This window comes from Chelonia mydas, chromosome 19 (genome assembly GCF_015237465.2).
Source record: "Chelonia mydas isolate rCheMyd1 chromosome 19, rCheMyd1.pri.v2, whole genome shotgun sequence".
Lineage (NCBI taxonomy): Eukaryota > Metazoa > Chordata > Testudines > Cheloniidae > Chelonia > Chelonia mydas.
In genome coordinates, this window is record NC_051259.2 from 12022389 (window position 1) to 12043559 (window position 21171).

The 21171-nt window shown below is 53.6% G+C and overlaps 1 protein-coding gene across 3 annotated transcripts in view; it reads left to right on the top strand.

The window, feature by feature from the left end:
* The window catches only part of LOC102937515 (discoidin, CUB and LCCL domain-containing protein 1), a 63095-nt gene that overhangs the window by 12611 nt on the left and 29313 nt on the right, over positions 1-21171 (top strand). For all 3 annotated transcript variants that reach the window (XM_037881559.2, XM_043532175.1, XM_037881560.2), the window contains exon 2: positions 3203-3424. In XM_037881559.2, coding sequence (XP_037737487.1) covers positions 3203-3424 — 222 coding nt within the window. The remainder of the gene's footprint in view (positions 1-3202; positions 3425-21171) is intronic.

A 21171-nucleotide genomic window follows, 5' to 3' on the forward strand; every position in this document is an offset into this window, starting at 1 on the left:
GATGGGAGGAGGAGGAGGTGAGGTGGGGCGGGGGTGAGGGGAGCTTGGCTGCCGGTGGGTGCAGAGCACCCATTAATTTTTCCCTGTGGGTGCTCCAGCCCCGGAGCACCCACGGAGTCGGCGCCTATGTGGCCAGCAGCTCAGTGACACAACCAGGAACTGACCCCAGTGTCCTGAGTCCCAGTGTGTGCCCTACCCTCTAGCTCACATGCCAAGCCTAAGTGACTTCTTTTCACTATGTATTATTTGCATTCCAATAGGACCTAGAGGCCCCAACCAATACTGGGACCCCATTGTGCTGGATACTGTACAAAGAGTGAGGGGCAGTCCCTGCCCCTAAGAGTTCACACTCTCAACAGACAAGGCAGACAAAGGGTGGGTGGGGAAACAGGCAGAGAGAGGTGAATAGCTCTAAAAATCTGGCCTTAAGTGACTTACCCAAAGTCGCACAGGGACTCTGGGATGGAGTTTGCGGCCCTCGAGTCCCATCCCAGCCCCAGTCCCTTAGCCATAAAATCATCCAACCTCTTATCTCATCCATGGCTGGCCACAGTGGGGAATTGAAAAAGCTGGGATTTTCAGCCTGGCTGCTCCCCACACTCCAGTTCCCAAGATTTTTCTTGGCCCTATGGCCCGAAATATTACCCAGAAAAAGATGTTTAATGAAGAAAATATTTTAAGTGACTCCAGAGAATGGTGGGAGTTGGGAGTTCAATGTGCGTTCGCTTTCCAGCTGGTCTAACCCAGACCCCTCTCTCTAGTCCTTCTCTGTTTTACGCAGTGAGACTGATTCTTCACTCTGTTACTCGTCTTTTGTGCCCGTGTAACTCCATTAAATTCAATGGCCGAGACAGACAAAGGGAGGGGATGTCCATTGGTGTCAGGGCAGTTAGGCTGGTGTGTAATACTGGAGTAATGTGGCGGTGAATCAGTCCAAATGACACCCGTGCAGCTGCAGAGCTGAAAGTGCTGAGATCTTGGGGGCTCACCTGCAAAGGCCCAAGGGTCTCATTCTCCTTTCACCGGTGGAAATCAGGAATAGCTCTGCTGAAGTCAGTTGAGTGTAAATTTACATTTACACTGAGAGAGGGGAATCAGAGGCTGAGTCTCAGGCCAAGTGCTTGAGGTTAGGCAAGTATGGTCCCACCCCAAAGAAGGCTGCATTTCCATAGCACCTGAAGCTTGTAGCATACTTTGGGGTGAACGGTATGGGAGAAGGAGCAGTGCAGTTTAGTGGCCTGGGAGTCAGGATATTCTGGTTCTATTCCTGCCTCTGTCAGGCAAATTACGTTGCTTCTCTGTGCCTCAGTTTCCCCTCCTATCCTTTGTCTAGCATGTAAACGCTTTGGGGCAGAGACTGAGGGGAGACATGATAACAGTTTTCAAGTACATAATAGGTTGTTACAAAGAGAAGGGAGAAAAATTGTTCTTCTTAACCTCTGAGATAGGACAAGAAGCAATGGGCTTAAATTGCAGCAAGGGAGGTTTAGGTTGGACATTAGGAAAAACTTCCTAACTGTCAGGGTGGTTAAGCACTGGAATAAATTGCCTCGGGAGGTTGTGGAATCTCCATCACTGGGGATTTTTAAGAGGAGGTTAGACAAACACCTGTCAGGGATGGTCTCGATAATACGTAGTCCTGCCACGAGTGCGGGGGACTGGACTAGAGGACTTCTCGAGGTCCCTTCCAGTTCTACGATTCTATGATTCTACATTAAAACCTATTAGGAAAACAGCAGATGAAATGGTCTCACACGTATGGTGAGAAATGAAGCAATACACATACTGCGGATTAGAGACACGCATCCAAATAGATATGGCAGGAGTGAGGTTACTGGATTGTTTTCTCATCCACATGCATTCATTCCCAATGACTTTTTTTATAAAGCTGATTTTAAAAGCCCTGAAATCATTAGCTGAATGCATTTGAAGACGAGAAAGGTAGATGACACTTTTGCTTGTATTCCTTAGAGCCCCTGTAGGCCATGTCTACACTGCCACTTATGCCAGCAAAACTTATGTCGCTCAGGAGTGTGAAAAAAACACCCCCTGGAGCGACATAAGTTTCACTGGCATAAGTGGTACGTGCCCAACGCTGGGTCACTGGGGAGCTCTCGCCCGTCAGCACAGAGCAGCTTCGTGAGTGATCTTCCAGCGATGCGCTTGCATTGGTACAGCTGTGCCGGGTAAGCTCGCCAGTGTAGATGTTGCCTAAGGACCTTTCCCAGGCCTGAAGAAGATCTGTGTGTAGCTTGGAAACTGGTCTCCCTCACCAACGGAAGTTGGTCCATTAAAAGATATTTCCTCCCCTACCTTGTGTCTCTAATATCCTGGGACCAACACAGCTGCAACAACTCTGCATATTTCAGAGCAGCAGCCGTGTTAGTCTGTATCCGCAAAAAGAAAAGGCGGACTTGTGGCACCTTAGAGACTAACAAATTTATTTGAGCATAAGCTTTCGGATGCATCCAGTGAAGTGAGCTGTAGCTCACGAAAGCTTATGCTCAAATAAATTTGTTAGTCTCTAAGGTGCCACAAGTCCTCCTTTTCTTTTAACTCTGCATATGAGTACTCTGGGCTATTTCCCCATGTAGAGAAGTCCTTAGAGGTTAGTGGTTATTAATAAGTCTAATAAATCATACAGATTTTGATCTTCTATAGCACCTTCCACCAAGGCTACCAGAGCACATTACAGACACAGCTGAATTGATGCTGCCAACAGTCCTGCAAGGTTGGGGGATGTTACTATCCCCATTTTACAGGTTGGGAAACTGAGACATGGAGAAATTAAGATCAGCACTTCCCCCTACTTTTGGGGGCCTATCTTGAGACACCTGGGACCTGAATTTCCCAGGTGCTGAGATGCACAGCTCGTGCTGATTTCAGCCGGTGTGGCTGCATGGCAGATATTCAGCTTCTCTGGAAGTCAGAGGACACCCGCAGCTGGAGGCGGCGGGATCAGAGACTTGCCCAGCATTGCTCAGTGAGTCAGCAACAGAGTCAGGGCTGCAGCCTAAGAATCAGCTCCCAGAGCCCCACTCTGGGTGCTCCTTGATTCTGAGGGGTCAGTTAGTGCCTGGACTACAGGGGCCATTTCTGGTTGAGCTGCATCACGGCCGATGTATCAGCTGAGAGAGGCATGTGCGTCGCCAGTGTCTGAAATGCGTCCGGCCGTCTCTCACCCTGCCTCCTTGTGTTCCAGGGGACGGATGTGGCCACACCGTGCTGACACCTCACAGTGGGACGCTGACCTCCAAGAACTACCCTGGCACGTATCCCAATCACACAGCCTGCGAGTGGAGGATCCAGGCAGCCGAAGGGAGCTCTCTTCTCCTGGCCTTCGGGGACATGGACATCGAATCCTCCCAACACTGCGCTTCTAGCTTCTTGCTGCTCTCATCCCCTTCTGATGGCACCAGCCTTGGTAAGGACTTCCCTGGCACAGCCTTTGTCACACGGGCAGAGGCAGCCACCAATGCACGACGTTGCAGGGCATGCAGGGGCGATTTTTCCTTGCCTCCTTCAGTGAGCGTAGAGCTCTGCAGGCGAAGTGGAACCAGGGAGGGTGCGGCATGGGTAGGCCATGCATCCCCTTGCATGCCCAGAGCACAGCATCAGCAGGGATCCGTGCAGGGAGCGTTTGGGCACGGAGCAAGGCTGGCCTGGGACAGGAGTGTGGGGGTGAGCCGGGGATCTTGTGCTGTGCAGACCCCTTGGCTGCATGCAGCACGGCGGCAGGAGTACTGGAAGTGCTTAAGGGTGAGCTAACCCCCACGGGGGAGAATCACAGTGCTACGCTGGGCTGCTTGGTCTGCAGCCTGCTCTCCAGGCTCTTGATCCATTATTATAATGTACTGAGAGCCATCAGGGTGCTCAGTGCTGGGCAAACAGGGAGGGAGACCCAGTCCCTGCCCCACCCGCTCCCAATGCCACCTGTCCATTTCAAGGTGGTTCTGCCTGAGCAGACATCAAACTCCAGAGGTCTCAGCGCATGATGCTCCGATAGGGCACGGCAAGTCCTGCTCTCAACGGCCCAGCCCAGAGAATCCCCCCACTGACCCACCAGCTTCGTCCAGAGGAATCACCCAGGATCGGGGTGGCGCCCATGGAGTGAAATAGTGTCACCCTCTGGTGCCCCTTCTCCCTTGACAGAGCTGCCTAGTCACCCACTGACCCTGCCCAGAACTCCCAACGGGTGCTGGCCTGGGACAGGCACCCATGGAGCAGCGCTCAGTGACACAGGGAGTGTGGACCCACTGGCTGGGGCTTGACCCTCTGAGCTCCACCGGCCAGGGCCGTTCTGCCAGTTCTGCTGCCTCTGGGATCCAGGTGCCCCCAGTGGGACTGAGGCATCTCCAGCTTCCAAGCTAAAGCGCACGGCCCTGCAGCCTCCGGCCACGATCCAGTAATCGAGAGGCCTGAGCTACCAGGTCTCAAGCCTGCAATTGGGAACAGATCCCTCCCCAGCCCAGTGGGGCTCAGATCCGATTGAAGGATTGTGACCAGGGTTACACAAAATCCTAGATAAGGAGAAGATCAAGAAAATCTGGCTTTTTAATTTTTTTTACAGAGGAGACATATGGGACTGGGGGGTCATGACAGAGGGGAAAGGGTGCAGGAACGGGAACAGATGTGTCCACAAATTAATTAACTTTGTCTGCTGAGAAATTGCCCAAATATTTCCAGGATTTTCGGGGGGAGATTTAATGGACGTAAGAGGGATTTGACAGGCCAGGCAGAGCAGTGGCTCCTGCCTGCAGAGAAATCTTTGTTTCCCCCTCCCCGCACAACCTTTGGAAATCTCTGCCAGGGGGATGTCTGATATCTGATCACTCACGCAACAAGCTGCCTGGGCAATAGGAGGGGGAGCCGACCAGCCCTGAGCCAAGAGGAAAGAGGGCTAACCGCAGAGTGGCACAGCCTGAAGCCGGAAGGCAATTGCCCGACAGAGAGGCGCTGAGTGACAAGCAGCCAGGAAGCTCAGTGCACAGCGAAGAGAGGGCCCCATTGTGCTCCGTCAAAGGGACACAGGAGAGGGTCGCTGCAGGGAAATCAAATGTGTCTCTGAATAACCATAGAAATCAGAGACGGAAAATGCCTTTTAAATCCTTGAGTCCATCCCCAGGGCCGGGACTGTTCCTACAGTCTATTCTCCAGGGCTTTCTTCTCCGCACCCACCCCCACCGTGTATTTAGCCCTGTCGGGGAGAGTTCAGAGGAAGGACAAATCCCCGGGATGGTATTTTATTCAATATTTGGTAGCAAGTAGTTCAGGCTCCTGTGTTAGGGGTTGGGGCCCAGTCCTCCACTGGGGTAAATCAGGGCAGCTTCATCGGCCTCCATGGAACTGCTCCAGTTTACCCCAGGAGAGACTGCGACCCATTGGATTTGCTGCCCCAGGTCACACCACCCTTCGTGCAAGCTCCCAGCAACCTCGATGGCAGCTCTGAAGTTGGAGGTGGGGGATCCGGCCCCGAGTTTAGCAGCCCAGCGTTGGAGCCACACTGCACAGGCTGCTGCAGCTCAATTGTTGGGTAAACTCCAGGGGTCTTCCATCGCCTCTGTCACCGTGCCGGGGGGTTGGATAGGAGGAGCCCTGCAGCAGTAGATATTTGGGCCTTGCCCCGTCTCTCCCCTGGCCCATGCAACACCACAGGGGATGCACCCCACGTCCATTGTCCTCACCTCACACACCCATCTCCTCCACCGCCTTGTGCGGGGGACACATACTGCTCCTCTGCCTGGAGAGAGAGTGTAGCTGCCTGTTTGTACTGGCAGCTACCCAATTTTGCAGGGGTCATTAATGTTGAGCTGCATTTTGTGCGACTCAGACGCTCGCTGGGCTGGAGCTCCTAGCTGGGAAGTGCCATTAATATAGCAGCTCCTGCCATGGGATGAAGCTAGCCAGGCAGGGACAGGTTATTCCCAGGGCCTGCACATGAAATCCCTCAAAGCCATTAGTATTTCCAAGGTAAAGAACAAGCAGGGGCCGGGGGGGTGACCCCCTTTCAGCCCTTTCTCCAGCCCAGAGGAGCAAAGCAGGGCACAAACTCAACTTCTCTCCCTTTGCAGGTCACCTCTGTGGCTCCGTTTATCTTGGCATCATGCACTTCACTCCATGTGAACTGCCGAGTAAATGTTTAGGAGCTAGAACCATATGTGGTTGCCAAGGGCCCTGTTGCTGCCAAAAAAGTTCATCCCGCCTGGGTTCTTTCCTACTCTGAAATACCACGGACTGTGCTTAAAGCCGCTCCTGGGTGTCCCGGGGTGCTGCAGAGCTCCCAGCGTTAATGGGCACAACCCACATGGGAGTTAAAGCTTTACATCTCCTGGCTCTGGCTCTTTTAAAAATCCCTTGTGTTCTGTCTCCTCCCCCAGCACAAGTTCTCCCCCCCCCCCCGGGTACTTCTGTGAACTCCCATACCTAGTATCTGAACACCTTCCAGTCCTGAATGGACTTCTCCTCACCGCTGCGCCTAGGGCAATGCTATCATCCCCATTGCACAGATGGGGCACAGAGAGGCTAAGTAACTAACCCAAGGTCACACGGAATCTGTAGCAGAGTGGGGACTGAACCCAGGTCTCCCAAGTCCCAGATTCATGACCCGACCGTCAGGGGCAGCCTGCTCTCCTAGTTGAAAGGGCAACAGTAACAGGGTGTGAGGATAGGAAGGATGGTTCAGTGGTTAGGGGACTAGACTATGACTTGGAGACCTGGGTTCAACTCTTTCCTCTTCCATGGGCTTCTTGTGAGACCTGGGGCAAGTGTCTCTGGGCCTAGGTTTGCCATCTGTGCAGTGGGGCAAGTAATACTGTCCTGCCTACTAGGGGTGGTAGGAGGGTAAATACATTGAAGATTGTGAGGTGCACAGCTACAGTGGTGACGGAATCACGTAAGTACCATAGACAGACTTAGAGCTTAGTGTCCCATTAGGCACCAAAATAAGGGCCAGATTTTCAAGTGCTCAGCTCCCACTGTGCCACTTAAAGCCAGAGTTTAAGTGGAGCTCAGGACCCGACATGCTGTAAATATGGCCCGAGATGTATCTGGGGAGGTGGGGGTCATCACTTTCCCAGCCCCACATTTTTATAGAGGACATGGTGATAATGAAAATACCAAACACATTTCATACAAATACATTTTTCATGCTACGTATGATTGGCCAGTGGAACTCCCTGCCACAAGATCTCACTGCGGCCAAGAATGGTGAGCAGAATTGTGAAATCCACAGCTGCATTGGAAAGAAAAACAGTGTGTACCGGGTATAAACCCTGCTGCTTCAGGGCAAAGCCAGTCATTAGTGGCCAGAGGTTGGGCAGTGTTTTCTGCTTTGGGTAGGTTATTTCTTAACTGTCCATTATGGGTTTTTTCCACCTATCCTAAGTGAGTATAAATCTGACCGGTGCAGGTGTAAATGACCTCAGATTGCCCAGGTGTAAATGACCACATATGGTGCAATGCAAGGGGATAGTCAGCCCAACAGGGGCCTGGTCTCCCTTTCTAGAGCACCAAATTCCCGCATGGGAGGGAGGCATAAGCTTCTCTTTAAAGTCAGTGGGCTAGATTCTTGGCCCTGGGCCAGGCTGCTTTGAGCCCCAGCAGTGGGCATTCCTCTGATGAAGGGGGGATCTCCCTGGTGGCACGGAGCCAGGAAAACCAGCTGTAAGCCACATACCCCACTGCCACCAGCACAGGGACATGCCAGGAGGAGAGCAGGGTGCTCCAGCAATCCCCAGCCTTTGCAATGGGCCTTGGGGGCCACTGCAGGCGGCCACGAGTTAAAGCAGCTGGGGGCCCCCCACTGATTGGGAGAGCAAAGAGGTGGCAGAAAGTCGCACGTGCTGTCCCCCCGCTACAAGGGCAGCAGACTGCATGTAGCCGAGGGTGGCTCTGGCTGTGGATTCACACACTCGCAGCAGGAGGAAGACAGAGATTTAGTTTTTTTAAACCATTGGAATGAGCTTGCCATTTTCCTGACATTTCGCAGGCTGTATGCGGCACCCCTGGGACGGAGCCTCCCTGGCCTCCGGTGTCATCACCCACTCCCCGCTGCCTATATATGGTAACAAATCAGGGAGCCATTTGCTGCATGTGGGTTGTGGGCAGTATATTTTTAATGTGTCTTGCAAGACCTGACCTAGCTACCCAACAAAAGGGATTGGGCCAAAGGGCAGCGATTGCTCCCCAAGGGCCTCTCTCTGGAGTGGGGGGTGCCCGATTTCACATGGGTTGTTTCCATCTGTTGGTAATATCTTGAAATAGAATTTGGTTTCCTTTCTGATAGTTTTAAAAATTCCCTTTCTTTCATGCACGTGCACACTGGTTTGTTATAGTAGGGTTGCTCATGAAGGCAGAGGCTGCACCACGCTGCGGTTTGTTATTGTAGGGTTGCTCATGAAGGCTGAGGCTGCACCACACTGCGGTTTGTTATTGTAGGGTTGCTCATGAAGGCTGAGGCTGCACCACGCTGCGGTTTGTTATTGTAGGGTTGCTCGTGAAGGCCGAGGCTGCACCACACTGCCGTTTGTTATTGTAGGATTGCTCAGGAACGCTGGGCTACAATCACTGGTTTCCTCTTAATAGAGCTGGAGAGGCACTAATTTACACCAAGAAAAAATTTGGCCCAGTAGGTCAGCTTGTGTCCAGTGTAGCCTTTGCACTGAAGCCATTTTTTGGTTACAAAAGCGTAAGTTTTGCTTGGATTTTTTTGCCCACATAGCTCACCCCACTGGCTCTTGTTCCCGACTGGCACAAACACTATGAACAGAGCCTTGCTCCCAGGCTGGGACTTTTGTACCAAGTTTTAGCCTGGAGCAAAGCTTTCCTGGCTGCGTGTCGTCTTCAGCGGGTTGCCGAGGTTTCCAATTGTGGAAGCTCTGCTGGAGCTGGGCCTCGGAGCGGCAGGATGCCTGCTGCTGGGACAGGAGAGCAGCTTCTCGCTCCAGTCTCCTCAGCATTGTTTGGTTTTGTTTGCTGTGGGAAATTACACAGCTGGCAAACTCCACACAGCTGAGGCAAGCAGTGTGGAATGAGAGATTTCACGCCACCGTGCTCCGGCCTTGGGGAGCAGCCTATCTTTGCAAGAGCTGTGATGCCAACAGCAGGGCAAGCTAGGATCCAACCTGGGTCGTCCCACGGGCAGGAGAAGATCTAGCTGAGTCAGCCTTCCCCACCGCCAGTGCTGAACTGTCCCTCCATCATGGCAAATCGCAAAGGGAGGTAGCCTCTTTTGCAGATGGAGAGTAACCCGAATCCATCTCTGGCTAGGTCCTTAAGATGGTCTGGTTGGATATTCAGTTTATGTCCGTCATTGGCCATATTATCCCACCAACAAAGCTCTTGGCGACCACGTGATCGCTGGCCACAGAGGAACATTCCTTGGTGAACTCGCTTTGAAATTCATTGGGCTCCCACCTTAATAATCCCAACTCTCCTCCACGCCGAGCTCCTAAACCAGATGATCTCCATGGAGCATCAGCATGTCACCTTTCTGGTAGAGCGTCAAGCTGGAGAGAGAATGCCACAGTTCGCTGTGGGGGGCAGGTTTGAGAGAATGGGAGGGAGTGGTCCATCAGTAGATCTTACCCACCAGCCGCAGATAACCACTGCCATGAGGGCCAGGGTTTTCGGTAGAGCTCAGCATCCGGCAGCCCCCATTGGGAACCATCTAGCCGATCTGAAGAGTGTAATCACTCCTGGGAGAGATGGGAGCTCTCGTGTCCTGGGTTCCTTTGGACATCTGGCCCCACACGATGAAGAACAGACCAGAGAGCCCCTCCAATGATCCTGCCTCCGGCTGACCAGCCTGCCAGCCAGAGCACTCCAGCCCTTAGAGCTGTGTAACACCGACAGACCCCAGTCATCGGTGGGCGGGATCGAACCTGGGTCCTCTGGAGCGAAATGCATGAGCCTCTACTGCATGAGCTAAAAGCCACGTGGCCCCAGCTAAGGCTGTAGAGCAGACTCATTCATCTCTACGTGGTCTTGGTGCCACTAGAGGGGACAGAGCACCACACCCAGGAGGTGTGCGGGTTACAGCTCTAGTAGCCACAGCCACAATTGCTGCCATTCCTAAAACCCCACGCAGACTCCTTTTCTGTTCTCAGCCCAGCCGTCACTCTGGTGCTACCACACAAGGTGATCCAAGGGGCTCCCCATAGGAGGCAGCTAACGCTACATCTCAGGCGGGTTCCCAGACACTGTGTGTGTGGCTGTAGATTCCAGTAAGAGGGCTGCCACGTGACTGTCTCTTCATAAGAATAACAGCCAACCCCATTCGCCTTGGCTAGAGGAAGGGATGGGGGTGAGGAAGCCGGGGGGGTTGACAACCCTTGCTTGACTCCTAAGCGAAGTTTCTGTGCGGAGGGAGGATTAGCAGTTTGTCTGCCAGGCGACTAAGCACTGGAAACAGTTTATTTAGAATTGGTCCACTCTTGCTGCACCAGCCTTCATCCTGCAGTGTGCGAGAGACGTGCATCTCCCCACCTGCCTCCCGTACATATACGCACACTCAGACAAATACCCCCCACTCGCTCACACACACACACTCTCACTCATGTGCATGCTCCCCCAGAAGGCTCAGAGTTAGGTACAATTAATACAAACGCATGGTGCGGATAGAGACATACAGAGCAAGGGCCAAAGTCTGCCGTTATGCCACTGCAGCCCCAGGGAAGGGAACGGCGTCACTGAGACCGGAATAATTTGGTCCCAAGAGTTGGCGCTTACATTGCAAGGCGATAGGCACTTTTGACAAACCAGATAAAGACGGGCAGGGCTCGGAAGGACCCGAGAGTGGCATCTAAAGCTTTAGATCTAGCACCTGGCCATGCTGCATGAAAGGAAGTTGGACAACTGACAAGCGCAGGGCCTGATTTTCAAAGTGGCTGAGCAGCCAAAACTCTTACAAAAGTCAGCGACAGGGATAGACCCTGGAACTCCTCACCCAAAGCCTGAGCTGCTACCATTTGAACTGAGGGATTAGCTTCTGCCTAATTACTAGCAGTAGTAGACTCTTCTCCTACATGTATACCAGCCACTAGAGGGGGACACAACACACGGAGCCAGGATGCCACATTAATACCAATGAACTCCCATTGACTTGTGCAGGAGCTGGGGGTGCTCAGCACCTGGCAGGATTTGGGCCCTGATTCATGCATTTTGATCCCACCATTCATCCCAACATGCTGGAGCAGGCCCAGGCATCCCTGTTATTATCGCTCACTGTGAACTGTAGAGGGTTAAACTCAACGGTCTGCTCCCTTCCTCTGCCGGTCTGCTCCCTTCCTCTGCCGGCACAGCTGGGAAGGCCCCTTGGGGCTCAGCAGGGTGGGAAGTCCTGTGGAAAAGTTGGTTTAAAGTGGGAGAGGGGCCGAGGACAGGACGAGCTCAGTGTTGTGGTTGAAAGAGGGGCTTCCAGTCCCTCCCGCTGCTCTCCTCACTGGCACTGTCCTTGGGAAAACAGAGGCCTCTCGGAAGTGCTGTTTGAGCAGGATGAGGATGTGGGATTCACTCACTCTGACTCAGATGTCGTTTCTGGCTAGTGATCGGCCCCACTTCAGATGAATCACAGCAATACATACATAGCGAGCCAGCCCTGCAGCCCAACTCCAACTGCTGCACCGTAGCAGTGCAGGCAACATATCCAGGAGAAGTGGGCAAGGCTAGAGGATCCCTGTAGCTGGCAATCCCCTGCTGCTGGGAGAGACCCAGGGGCCATGAGCACCCTGACTAAATTAGAGCAGCCTTAAGGCTGCTCTGATTTACACTCGTGGTCTGAGTCCTCATAGTTTGGCTCCCGGATCTGGGGGCTGCAAAGATGACTGAAAGCCCCTCTGTCCCCCATCCCATCTCTGGTCTTGTGCTCAGTGCAGCTTGGCTAGACTGGATATTGCAGCCTCTTGTTGCCTTGTGAGTGGAGTCTGAGCCACAAAGTTTGGACCCAGATCGAAACTCCCCCAAAGCTTGAAGGAAGGGCATTTGGAGCTGGGGGTGGTTGGTCAAAAGTGGACGTATGTAGCGTACAACCGAAGCTGGTTGGAGGATTGGGGCCTCTGATGTTTAGTGATTATAGCAGTTGTTCCTGGGGTCTATTCCCAGCTCTTCCACTGACTCATTTAGGGCAAGTCACTGCTCCGCTCTGTGCCTCAGTTTCTCCAGCTGCATAACTGGGAAGATAATATTCACCTGAGTCCCAGGAGGGTTGTGGAAAGTCACTAGTTACTACAGCGACCGGCTGATAGAGAGAGAAAACCATAAGATAGACAGGTCACTGATAGAAGAATAGTAACAGAGCTGTGTCACAAACCCTGATCTAGCTACTGGTGCCCTCCTTGCCCCAGCTCAACACACAAAGTGCTGGGTGCTAGCTTTGTGCAGGGTTAAACTTCCTGGGTCTGATTTACTGACCCCGTGGTCATGACCTTGCTGGTTGCTTGTCGCAGCAGAACGGATGTAACGCAGGAGAGAGCGGGGTGTTTAGCTGACTCGGCTGCATTGACAGCCTGGAGGAAGCAGCCCTGTGTATTGGGGCAGCTCGGATTTTCTAGCCTGAATCGGCACATGCCAAACACGTCAGTAACGCCGGAACATCTGGTACAGCATGTGTCATATGCCGCCATCTGGCTGTAATACAGGGCTGGCCGAATGGTGGAGGGGAGGGGAATCTTCCCCAGACAGGACCCCCCCCCCACCCTTCCATCCCTAGAGAGCCAGAGCCAGGGTTTTCAAAACACAGCTGGAGGCTCTTCTCTCGCCTAGGGACACAAGGTCTTAATGATGCACAGTCTAAATTTGGGGTGACTCATCTGTAGCGTGGGAGGGCTTGGGGGGAGGGGAAGGTTACACGGTTCGTTTCTATCCCACCCACGGGCTTTTAATCAGAATTCCTCATGTGTCCCTGGGGGTGCTGAGCATTGATCTCTTCCCCCAGTAAACTTAGCCACTGCTGGGGTTCATGCAGCCCAAAACAGGAGGGGCCAAATCCATCCCAGGTGCAGATCCATTGAGTCAGATTGACTTGTCTCAGGGGTCTCCCGAATATGATTATTTTGTCCTCTTCCTCAGTACAGGCCTGATTTTCAGAGGTGCTGAGCACCTGCAGCTCCCATTGATTTCAGGTGTGGTTCTCGGTGCTCAGTACTTCTGCCGATCGGGCTTCTGCCCTGGCACCATCCACCGCTAACACAGGGCAAGAGCCAGCCTGCGAAGCGCTGAGCTCCGCTGACATCAGTGGGGAGGGGCCTCGAAAAGGCCAGAGACTCTGATCGCACTTACACTGGCTCATTAGGTCTCCATGTCAGGCATCCCTCATGTTCGCCTCCCACCCCCAGGCCAGCATCACGTCATGTCCGTCCGCCTAGACCAGGCAGGGTTGTTCCCCGCAGTGCATTGGCCAATGCGTCGCCCTGAGGTTTAAGTGACTCAAGCAATGGCGCTTGCACCTGCTACCCAATGACAGGCTGTCCCACAATCTAGCCACTCGCACCCGTAGGACACTTTGCTTGATAGACAGCCTGGGTTTTCCTTCTTGTCGGGTCCTTTTCCCAGCCTCACCCCTGTAGTATCTGAGCATCTTCCAGTCCTGCATTAAGTGACAGGACTAACATCTATTGTGTGTGTGGTTCGTTCTCTCACTGGGCCAACAGAGCCCATCCCCAGGGGCCCCGGCCAATTGGGGCCCCCCTGTGCCCAACCCTGCTCCCCGGCAGGAGTGCTGGGGGGACGGGGGGAACCACAGGTGGAAGGGGTGGGGAGGGGCCCCCCACTTGCCCTGGCCTAGGGCCCCACAAAACCATAATCCGCCTCTGGTCCCCAGGGGAGGAATCGTGTCTGCAGTGGAGCCTTTTGTTCAGGTAGGGATTTGGAGGGACATTTATATCTACATGCTGCTGTGTGTGTTAGCAAAGGCAGGCTGCAGAAGTGCACCTGGAGCGGGAGGTTTGTGATGGCCCTTTGTCCCGCTGAGTGTTCATTCCACAGCCTCAGACGGCTGCCGCAGAGGGCTTTGTCTTCTGCCCGGATGAGCTTTCTGGTAGGAAGTCCCATTGTTCCTGAGAAGCAGAGCTGTCAGACCACAATGCCCATCCTGGAGCTTCAGCCTCTTCTAGACGTGCTGGGCCCAGGCACCATGAAGACAAGGACTGAGACCTTCAGCTTTGGTATTGGACGGGGAACCAGTGCAGAGAGCAGAGGCCGGGTCTGATGTGCATGCAGGAGCCAGTGTTGCCGAGGAGACAGGCTGCAGCGTTCGGTACTATCTGGAGTTTCTCCAGGGGCTGATGGCTACAAGCCCAACTAATTGCATTGCTGTAGTCTACCCGGGGGTGACGAAGGCCTGTATAATTGAAACCAGGTCATCATCCAGCAAGATGGGACGGAGTCTGCTAGCCAACCAGAGATGCTGGAAAGCATTGCTCAGGGATACTGCGAGGCGAGAACTTAGCATTGGCGAGGAATCCAGCAGCACTTCTGAATTACAGCTTGAACAGACCAACGGTGGGTGTGTCCCTTGCTCACTGAAGTCCCTTTGGCCTGCCCTAAATTCTTATAAACAGCTACCATAGGTCCTGTGTAGACTACTGGAATTGTGCTGACACAGTGACTCCCCACACACACTCTACAGGGCAGCAACTGGGACTGAACCTGGAACAGGCGACTCTCACTTGAGCTAAAGTAGTAACTATTAGCTGGTAGCAGTAGTAGGGTCTTATCTTCCTGTGTGGACACCAGCCACTAGCAGAGCAAGACGTAACACAATGAACCAATGGGTTACAACCAGTGGTGAGCGGGAGCCAGTTCGCACCGGTTCGCTAGAACCGATTGTTAAATTTAGAAGCCCTGTTAGAACCAGTTGTTCCGCGAGGGACAACCGCGAGGGACAACCGGTTCTAAAAGGGCTTCTAAATTTAATCAGCCCAAAGTGGCACCTTAGGTGCCGACTCCATGGGTGCTCCAGCCCTGGAGCACCCAAGGGGAAAATTTGGTGGGTGCTGAGCACCCACCGGCAGCTGCCCGCCCCGCTCCCGGCCCCAGCTCACCTCCGCTCCGCCTCCTCCCCTGAACGCGCTGCCCCACTCTGCTTCTCTGCTCCCCCCCCCAGCTTCCCGCGAATCAGCTGTTCGCGCGGGAAGCCGGGGCGGGCTGAGAAGCAGGCAGCAGCTTCACACTCAGGCCCAGGGAGGCGGAGGGGAGCTGTGGCCGGGGGGGGGGTGGGGGGGGGGGCGCGAGGAGGGAACCGCAACCTCCCTGGGCCAGAGCGCGAAGCCGCCGTCTGCTTCTCAGCCCTCCCAGGCTTCCTGCCGAACAGCTGATTCGCGGGAAGCCGGGGGGGGGGGGGGGCGCAGAGAAGCAGAGCGGGGCGGCGCATTCAGGGGAGGAGGCGGAGCGAAGGTGAGGCGAGCTGGGGCTGGGTGTGTGGTGGGGAGCTGCCGGTGGGTGCTCTGCACCCACCAAATTTTCCCCGTGGGTGCTTCAGCACCACTTTTGATGTCATCAGTGGGGGGAGCGGCCGCTCCCTTTGCTCCCCCCCAGCTACGTTCCCCCACCCCTAGGAGCCAGAGGGACCTGCCAGATGCTTCCTGGGAGCTGCCCCAGGTAAGCACTGCTGGGTCTCCCCACCTCGCCCCTGGCAGGTGCCTCTGACTCTTGGGGGGGCTGGGCACCCACTACGGTGGCCCATGAGACCCTCCTGCCCGGTTCTGGGGGCAGTCAGGGGACAGGGGAGAGGGGTGGATGGGACAGGAGTCCGGGGGGGGGGAGGGGCGTCAAGGACCGCGAGGGATTGGATGGGGCAGGAGTCCCGGGGGGCGGGGGTGGGCAACGACCCCCTCATGGGGTGAGGAGGGAACCAGTTGTTAAGATTTTGGCAGCTCATCACTGGTTACAATACATGGTTCTCTCTGCTAGTGTGGGTAACCAAGGTGCAGACACAGATTATTTGCAGCGTGGCTGGTTTTGCTAACAGCGCTGGGGAGCTGTGCTTTAGCCTCTTGCATCCCTGACCACTGTGGCTGGGGAGACGGAAGCAATAACAGGGCTTTTTTTCTTCCCCCCACCCAGCGGTGGTTTCAAAATCCAAGCACTGTTGCCATTGAGACATGTGACACTTGGCAGCTTTCAGCAGGAAAGCGGAGCCTGTGGGAAGAGAGTCAGGCGGGCAGAGGGGGTGTTGAAATCTATTTGGAAGGGATGGCTGTTGGGCAAGAGAGTAAGTGGGAGGCTTGTGCTCTGGAATTGGAGCATTGGAGGCTGCTGGAGTAGAAGAGACGTTATGAGAAGCTGTTGGTGATCTTGGTACTCAGAGCATCTGTCTCCTTTGAGAAGAAATCAGCATTGGAGTTGGGTTCTCTTTTTTTTTTGCTTCTCTACGATGCATAAAGCAGGTCTGGAAGATTTTCAGGGTTTGATTTCCTCCCCCCCCCCGGGGCCACAGGCCCCCAGGTGGTTCACTACATTGTGTCACGAACGCTTATCAGGCCGGACACAATACTATTGTTATGCCTTCTCCTTGGCATCGTTACCTGGCTTTTGTTTAATGAACTTGTTTTACTTTGAATAGCAACCAACCCAGTGCTGTAATTGAAAGAAGAGTGTTTGCCAAACCCTCCATTTTATTAGCAAGTTGCAGTGCGTTGTCTCTTGAAAGGAGCAATAAATTTAATAACTTACGGGCGTGTTGCAGGAGATGGCTGCAGAGAGATGTCTCTGGGGAACTTGAGCGCCCCTGCAAGGCAAGGTGAAGACTGGTAGAGTCTCGAGGAGTTTGCCGATGAGGAAGACAGGCTGGCATGGCAGGGAGCTGACACAGTCAAATCTCCAGCAAAGCTCTCTCTTGCTGAGGCAGAGACAGAACACAGTGGCTCAAAGTTCTGGGTGTCCTGAACAGCATGTTACCCCCGCCCCGCCACCATTCCCTTTGCTTGTTAAAATTGGAATTTAATATATCTGCCCTTTGAGACTCTGTGGTGGCCGCAGAACTCATAAAATGACAACATCACAAGAGCCAGGATAGAGGAAGCTGAGCAATTTGGAGGGGAAGGGATTTTTAGCCAGATGGCTTAAAACTTAGGGCCAGATCCTCACCTGATGTAAATTTAATAGAACTCTGACTTCAGTGGTGCCACCCACATTCTCATTCTCTCAGGACAGGTCCCATGGTTTGTTTTGGTTCTTACTTATTTAACTCAAATGCCTAATGAACTCTATGGAGTAAGGAATCCTTTGTTAAAGACTGACACCATTTCATTTAAGATGCACATTCTCACTGTAAACATCCTTGAGACATCCAGCACAACCAGACTTGACACAAGCCCATTTAAAAAAAATCCCTCTCAGGTTGCCTTTAAATGAGCAATTATGAATAGCTTCTTTGAGGTAAGGATGAAGGCTTGTAGACCTTGTGGAGAAAAGTGTCAATCTTGGAAGGGGTGGGAAAATAAATTCTGTCCTCATTGTACAGACAGGGAAACTGAGGCACAGAAAGGGGATGTGACTTGCCCAAGCTTCCACAGTGAATCAGTATCAGAGCCTGGAATAGAACCCGGGAGTCCTGACTGAATCCCTTGCACTGTCCATGAGTCCTCTTTTGTCCTTCCTGTTGTCCTCAGTGCTACAAGGGCCAACGCCTGGAATGAGCACCATGGTATTTGAGAGGTGTGACGTTCCTTGCTGAAGGACCCTCTGTCCATGTGAGCACTGCCAGGGTTTGTTCCAGTGCCAGGGCCACATGTTGCAGAGAATTCCTCCAGCAGTTCACAAGTGTCTCTTGAGTAGCATACACCGTGTTGTTGTAGCTGTTTTGGTCCCAGGATATTGGAGAGACAAGGTGGGTGAGGGAATATCTTTTATTGGACCAATCTCTGTTGGTGAGAGAGACGAGCTTCTGCCCTTACACAGAGCTCTTTTTAAACACAGCAAGAAAGGGAGAGGGGGAAGATACAGCAGGAAGTGACCAATCAAGCTACAGAGAATGGGTCAGGTGCTTAGGTCTAAACTTGTCATGCTTCCCCTGGGCTTCAGCCTCTCATCAGCCCAGGAGATCTGTGAATGTAGTTAAAAATTATCTAGCCACAGTTACACAGGCTGTGAAGAGAACCACCCTTGGCATTCCACTAGGATCTCCAACCACTTTCTAAACGTGAACTAAGCCGTGTCCACCACTGATCAATATTAATCTCCCTCTTTTATAGATGGGGAAACCGAGGCACAGAGCAGTAAAGTGACTTACACAAGGTCACTGTCCACTGTAATGGGTTTGAACCAGAACAGACCCTGATCTGAGCAGCTTGGACTCACCTCTACCTTTAAGCCTAGATCACCTTTCCTGGCTCTTTATTTACCATCAAGTCCGAGTCCCACTAACCTCCTTTTTAGAGCATGACGTCTCATTTTTGGACCCCTCCCCCGCGTGGGAAGGGTCTGCCAGCTCTGTGGTTCCCTTTCATCATCTGCAAACTCTCTCAGATTGCCTCACAGTCGCCGCATTCTCCACCCACCTGCCAGGCCTTTCCTCCAGACTTAGGCCCAGATCCTCAGCTAGTGTAAGTGAAGTTAGTGGAGCTGGGCCAACTTACACCCACTGTGGCTCTGACCCTCACTATTTAAACTGGCTCTATGATCAGCAATAGAGGAGAGGCCAGGGATTTAAAATGCTAGGGACGGATCTTTGACCCTCTTTTGCACCAGACCAGCAGCACAAAGGAGATTTAAAGCAACCCCTGATCGGTGTAGGAATCTGCAGCTGGTGCAGAGATTGCTTTGGTTTCCTGGTGTTGGAGGTGTTACTGGTTGGGCTGGGGTCAGGGAGGGGATATGCTAGGGGTGGGGCCAGAGTATGATGTTCTCCATGAATCCTGGCCACCAAAACACTTACCCACCAGTGAGAGTTAGAGCAGCCATGAGGCTGCTCCAACTTGCACTGAGTGAGGTTTGGCCCCCAGCAGCCACAAGGATCAGGAGAGAGGTGGGAAAGTGGCAGAAAGCCCACCTGTGCTTTTACCCCTCACTCACAGCAATGAGCCAGGGTGCTCGGGCCAGTCTCGAGATCTGGCCCTAAGATTTTTATCGGGGCACTGTCACTTTAAAAGGTTTTGTGCGTTGTCAGCACATTGGAGGCTCTTGCGGGAAGCAAGCCCAGAAGGCAGAACGGGAGGGCAGCACAAAATCTGGCAAGAGAGTCCTGCGTGGGCTGGACCTTGGCGGAAAGGCAATATTTGAACAAACTGTCCTATAATGGGCCCAATTCTGCTCTGCTCTTGCAATGCAGCAAATCAGGAGCCATTCACCGAAATAAACAGAGTTACTCTGGTGTAAAGGCTGCGTGAGGTCAGAGTCAGGCCCAGGGATTTCCGCAGAGCTACTCCTGGTTCATGCTCCCGCCTGGCGTCCGGGAGAGGAGAACTGGGCCCTGTGGTGTACTCTTCACTGAACACAGGGCTGGGGCAAGTTGGGGGAGTGACGTCCTCCACCCGCAGACCAGGGGCAGGACAGACACCCTGCCACGGGGCCTCCTCCACCCTGCCCTTGGGAGACCACCCCAGAGGGTGGAGGGAGTTCATGGACCATGGCACGCTGCTAGTCCTGAGGCTCCAGGCATTTCTGGACAGTGCCCAGATACCACGGTGACGGGTGGTACAATAGACAGAGTAGAGCAGAATGGCCCATCCAGCCCCTGGCCTCTCTACCGAGACTGTTTGCAAAAGCGGTCAAGGGAAGAACAGTGACGGTGGTTTGAGGATGTGGGAACGTGCCCCACTAGGAACCAGAGGGACAGGACAGGTTCTTCCCATAGGCCAGGGGTGGCCAACCTGTGGCTCCGGAGCCCCATGCGGCTCTTCTGAAGTTAATATGCAGCTCCTTGTGTAGGCACCGACTCCGGGGCTGGAGCTACAGGCACCAACTTTCCAGTGTGCCGGGGGGTGCTCACTGCTCCACCCCTGGCTCTGCCACAGGCCTTGCCCCCACTCCACCCTTTCCCGCCCCCTCCCCTGAGCCTGCCATGCCCTCGCTCCTCCCCCTTTCCCCCAGATCCTCCTGCACACCACAGAACAGCTGATCGGGAGGTGCGGGGAGGGAGGGGGAGGCGCTGATTGGCGGGGCTGCCAGTGGGCGGGAGGTGCTGGGAGTGGGGTGGGGGAGCTGATGTGGGGCTCTTGACAATTACTGTGGCTCTTTGGCAATGTACAGTGGTAAATTCTGGCTCCTTCTCAGGCTCAGGTTGGCCACCCCTGCCATAGGACATCTGACCGGCACCATCAGCTGCTTACGCTGAAGTTTTAATCAGGGAGACGGCGCAGGCAAATTCATTGGGAGTAAATGGTTTGAGGCCTAAAGGGTTTATTTGCTGGGTCTGGTTTGTGCAAAGAGGAAGGTGAGGGACAGGGAGCCTAAACAGATGCCCCCTTAGTCTTGTCCTGATCCTTAAGGGCCATCAGCCAAATTAATAGCCACTGGTTCTGCTTGCATTTGTGAGGTGGACTTTTCTTCCAGTGAAGAAGAGTAGTTTACACTGGGGCAGCCCAGCCAGTGCATGTGTCCATCCAGTACGTGGAGCAAGCGATTACAGCTGCCTGATAAGCGCTGAGCGTTAGGATTGCCTGTCTCCTGATCCCCAGACATGACGTAATTCAGAAGAGGCCCTCATTAGAAATTATTCAGGGAACCCTGTGGGAGTCTTGCCTTGCCGCTGCCTTGCATACCAGAAGCCCAAAGGAGTGCAGATATTTTTCTGGCTCTGGGAGCGAGCAGGCACCAAGCTGCTTGGAGAGAGATCTGGAACCTGCCATTCTCCTGTCCTGGTTAGATGGGCTGGGTTGCTGGCCTGATTCAGCGCACACTTTGAAGTGATTGCCAGTGCAATGGCATTTTCCCCACTGATACAGAACTCGGTGGCACCAGCCATTCATCTCAGAGATGGGGAGGTTCCAGCCAGGTCAGAAACAAAGTGAGTTTGAGGTCTTCTGTTTAGTTCAGGACAGACGAGACAAACTCCTGCTCTGCTGATCCCACCCTCGCCCACCCCCTCCCAATTCAAATTATGCCCCGTTTAAGGCTTCAGTTAAAAAAAAAGTGAAGGCCAGATCTTCAGCGAGTGTCAACCAGTCTAGTTCCACTGATGTCAAAGCCGCTACACTGATTCACACTAGCTCAGGGTCTGGCTGTAAATTTCTAGCC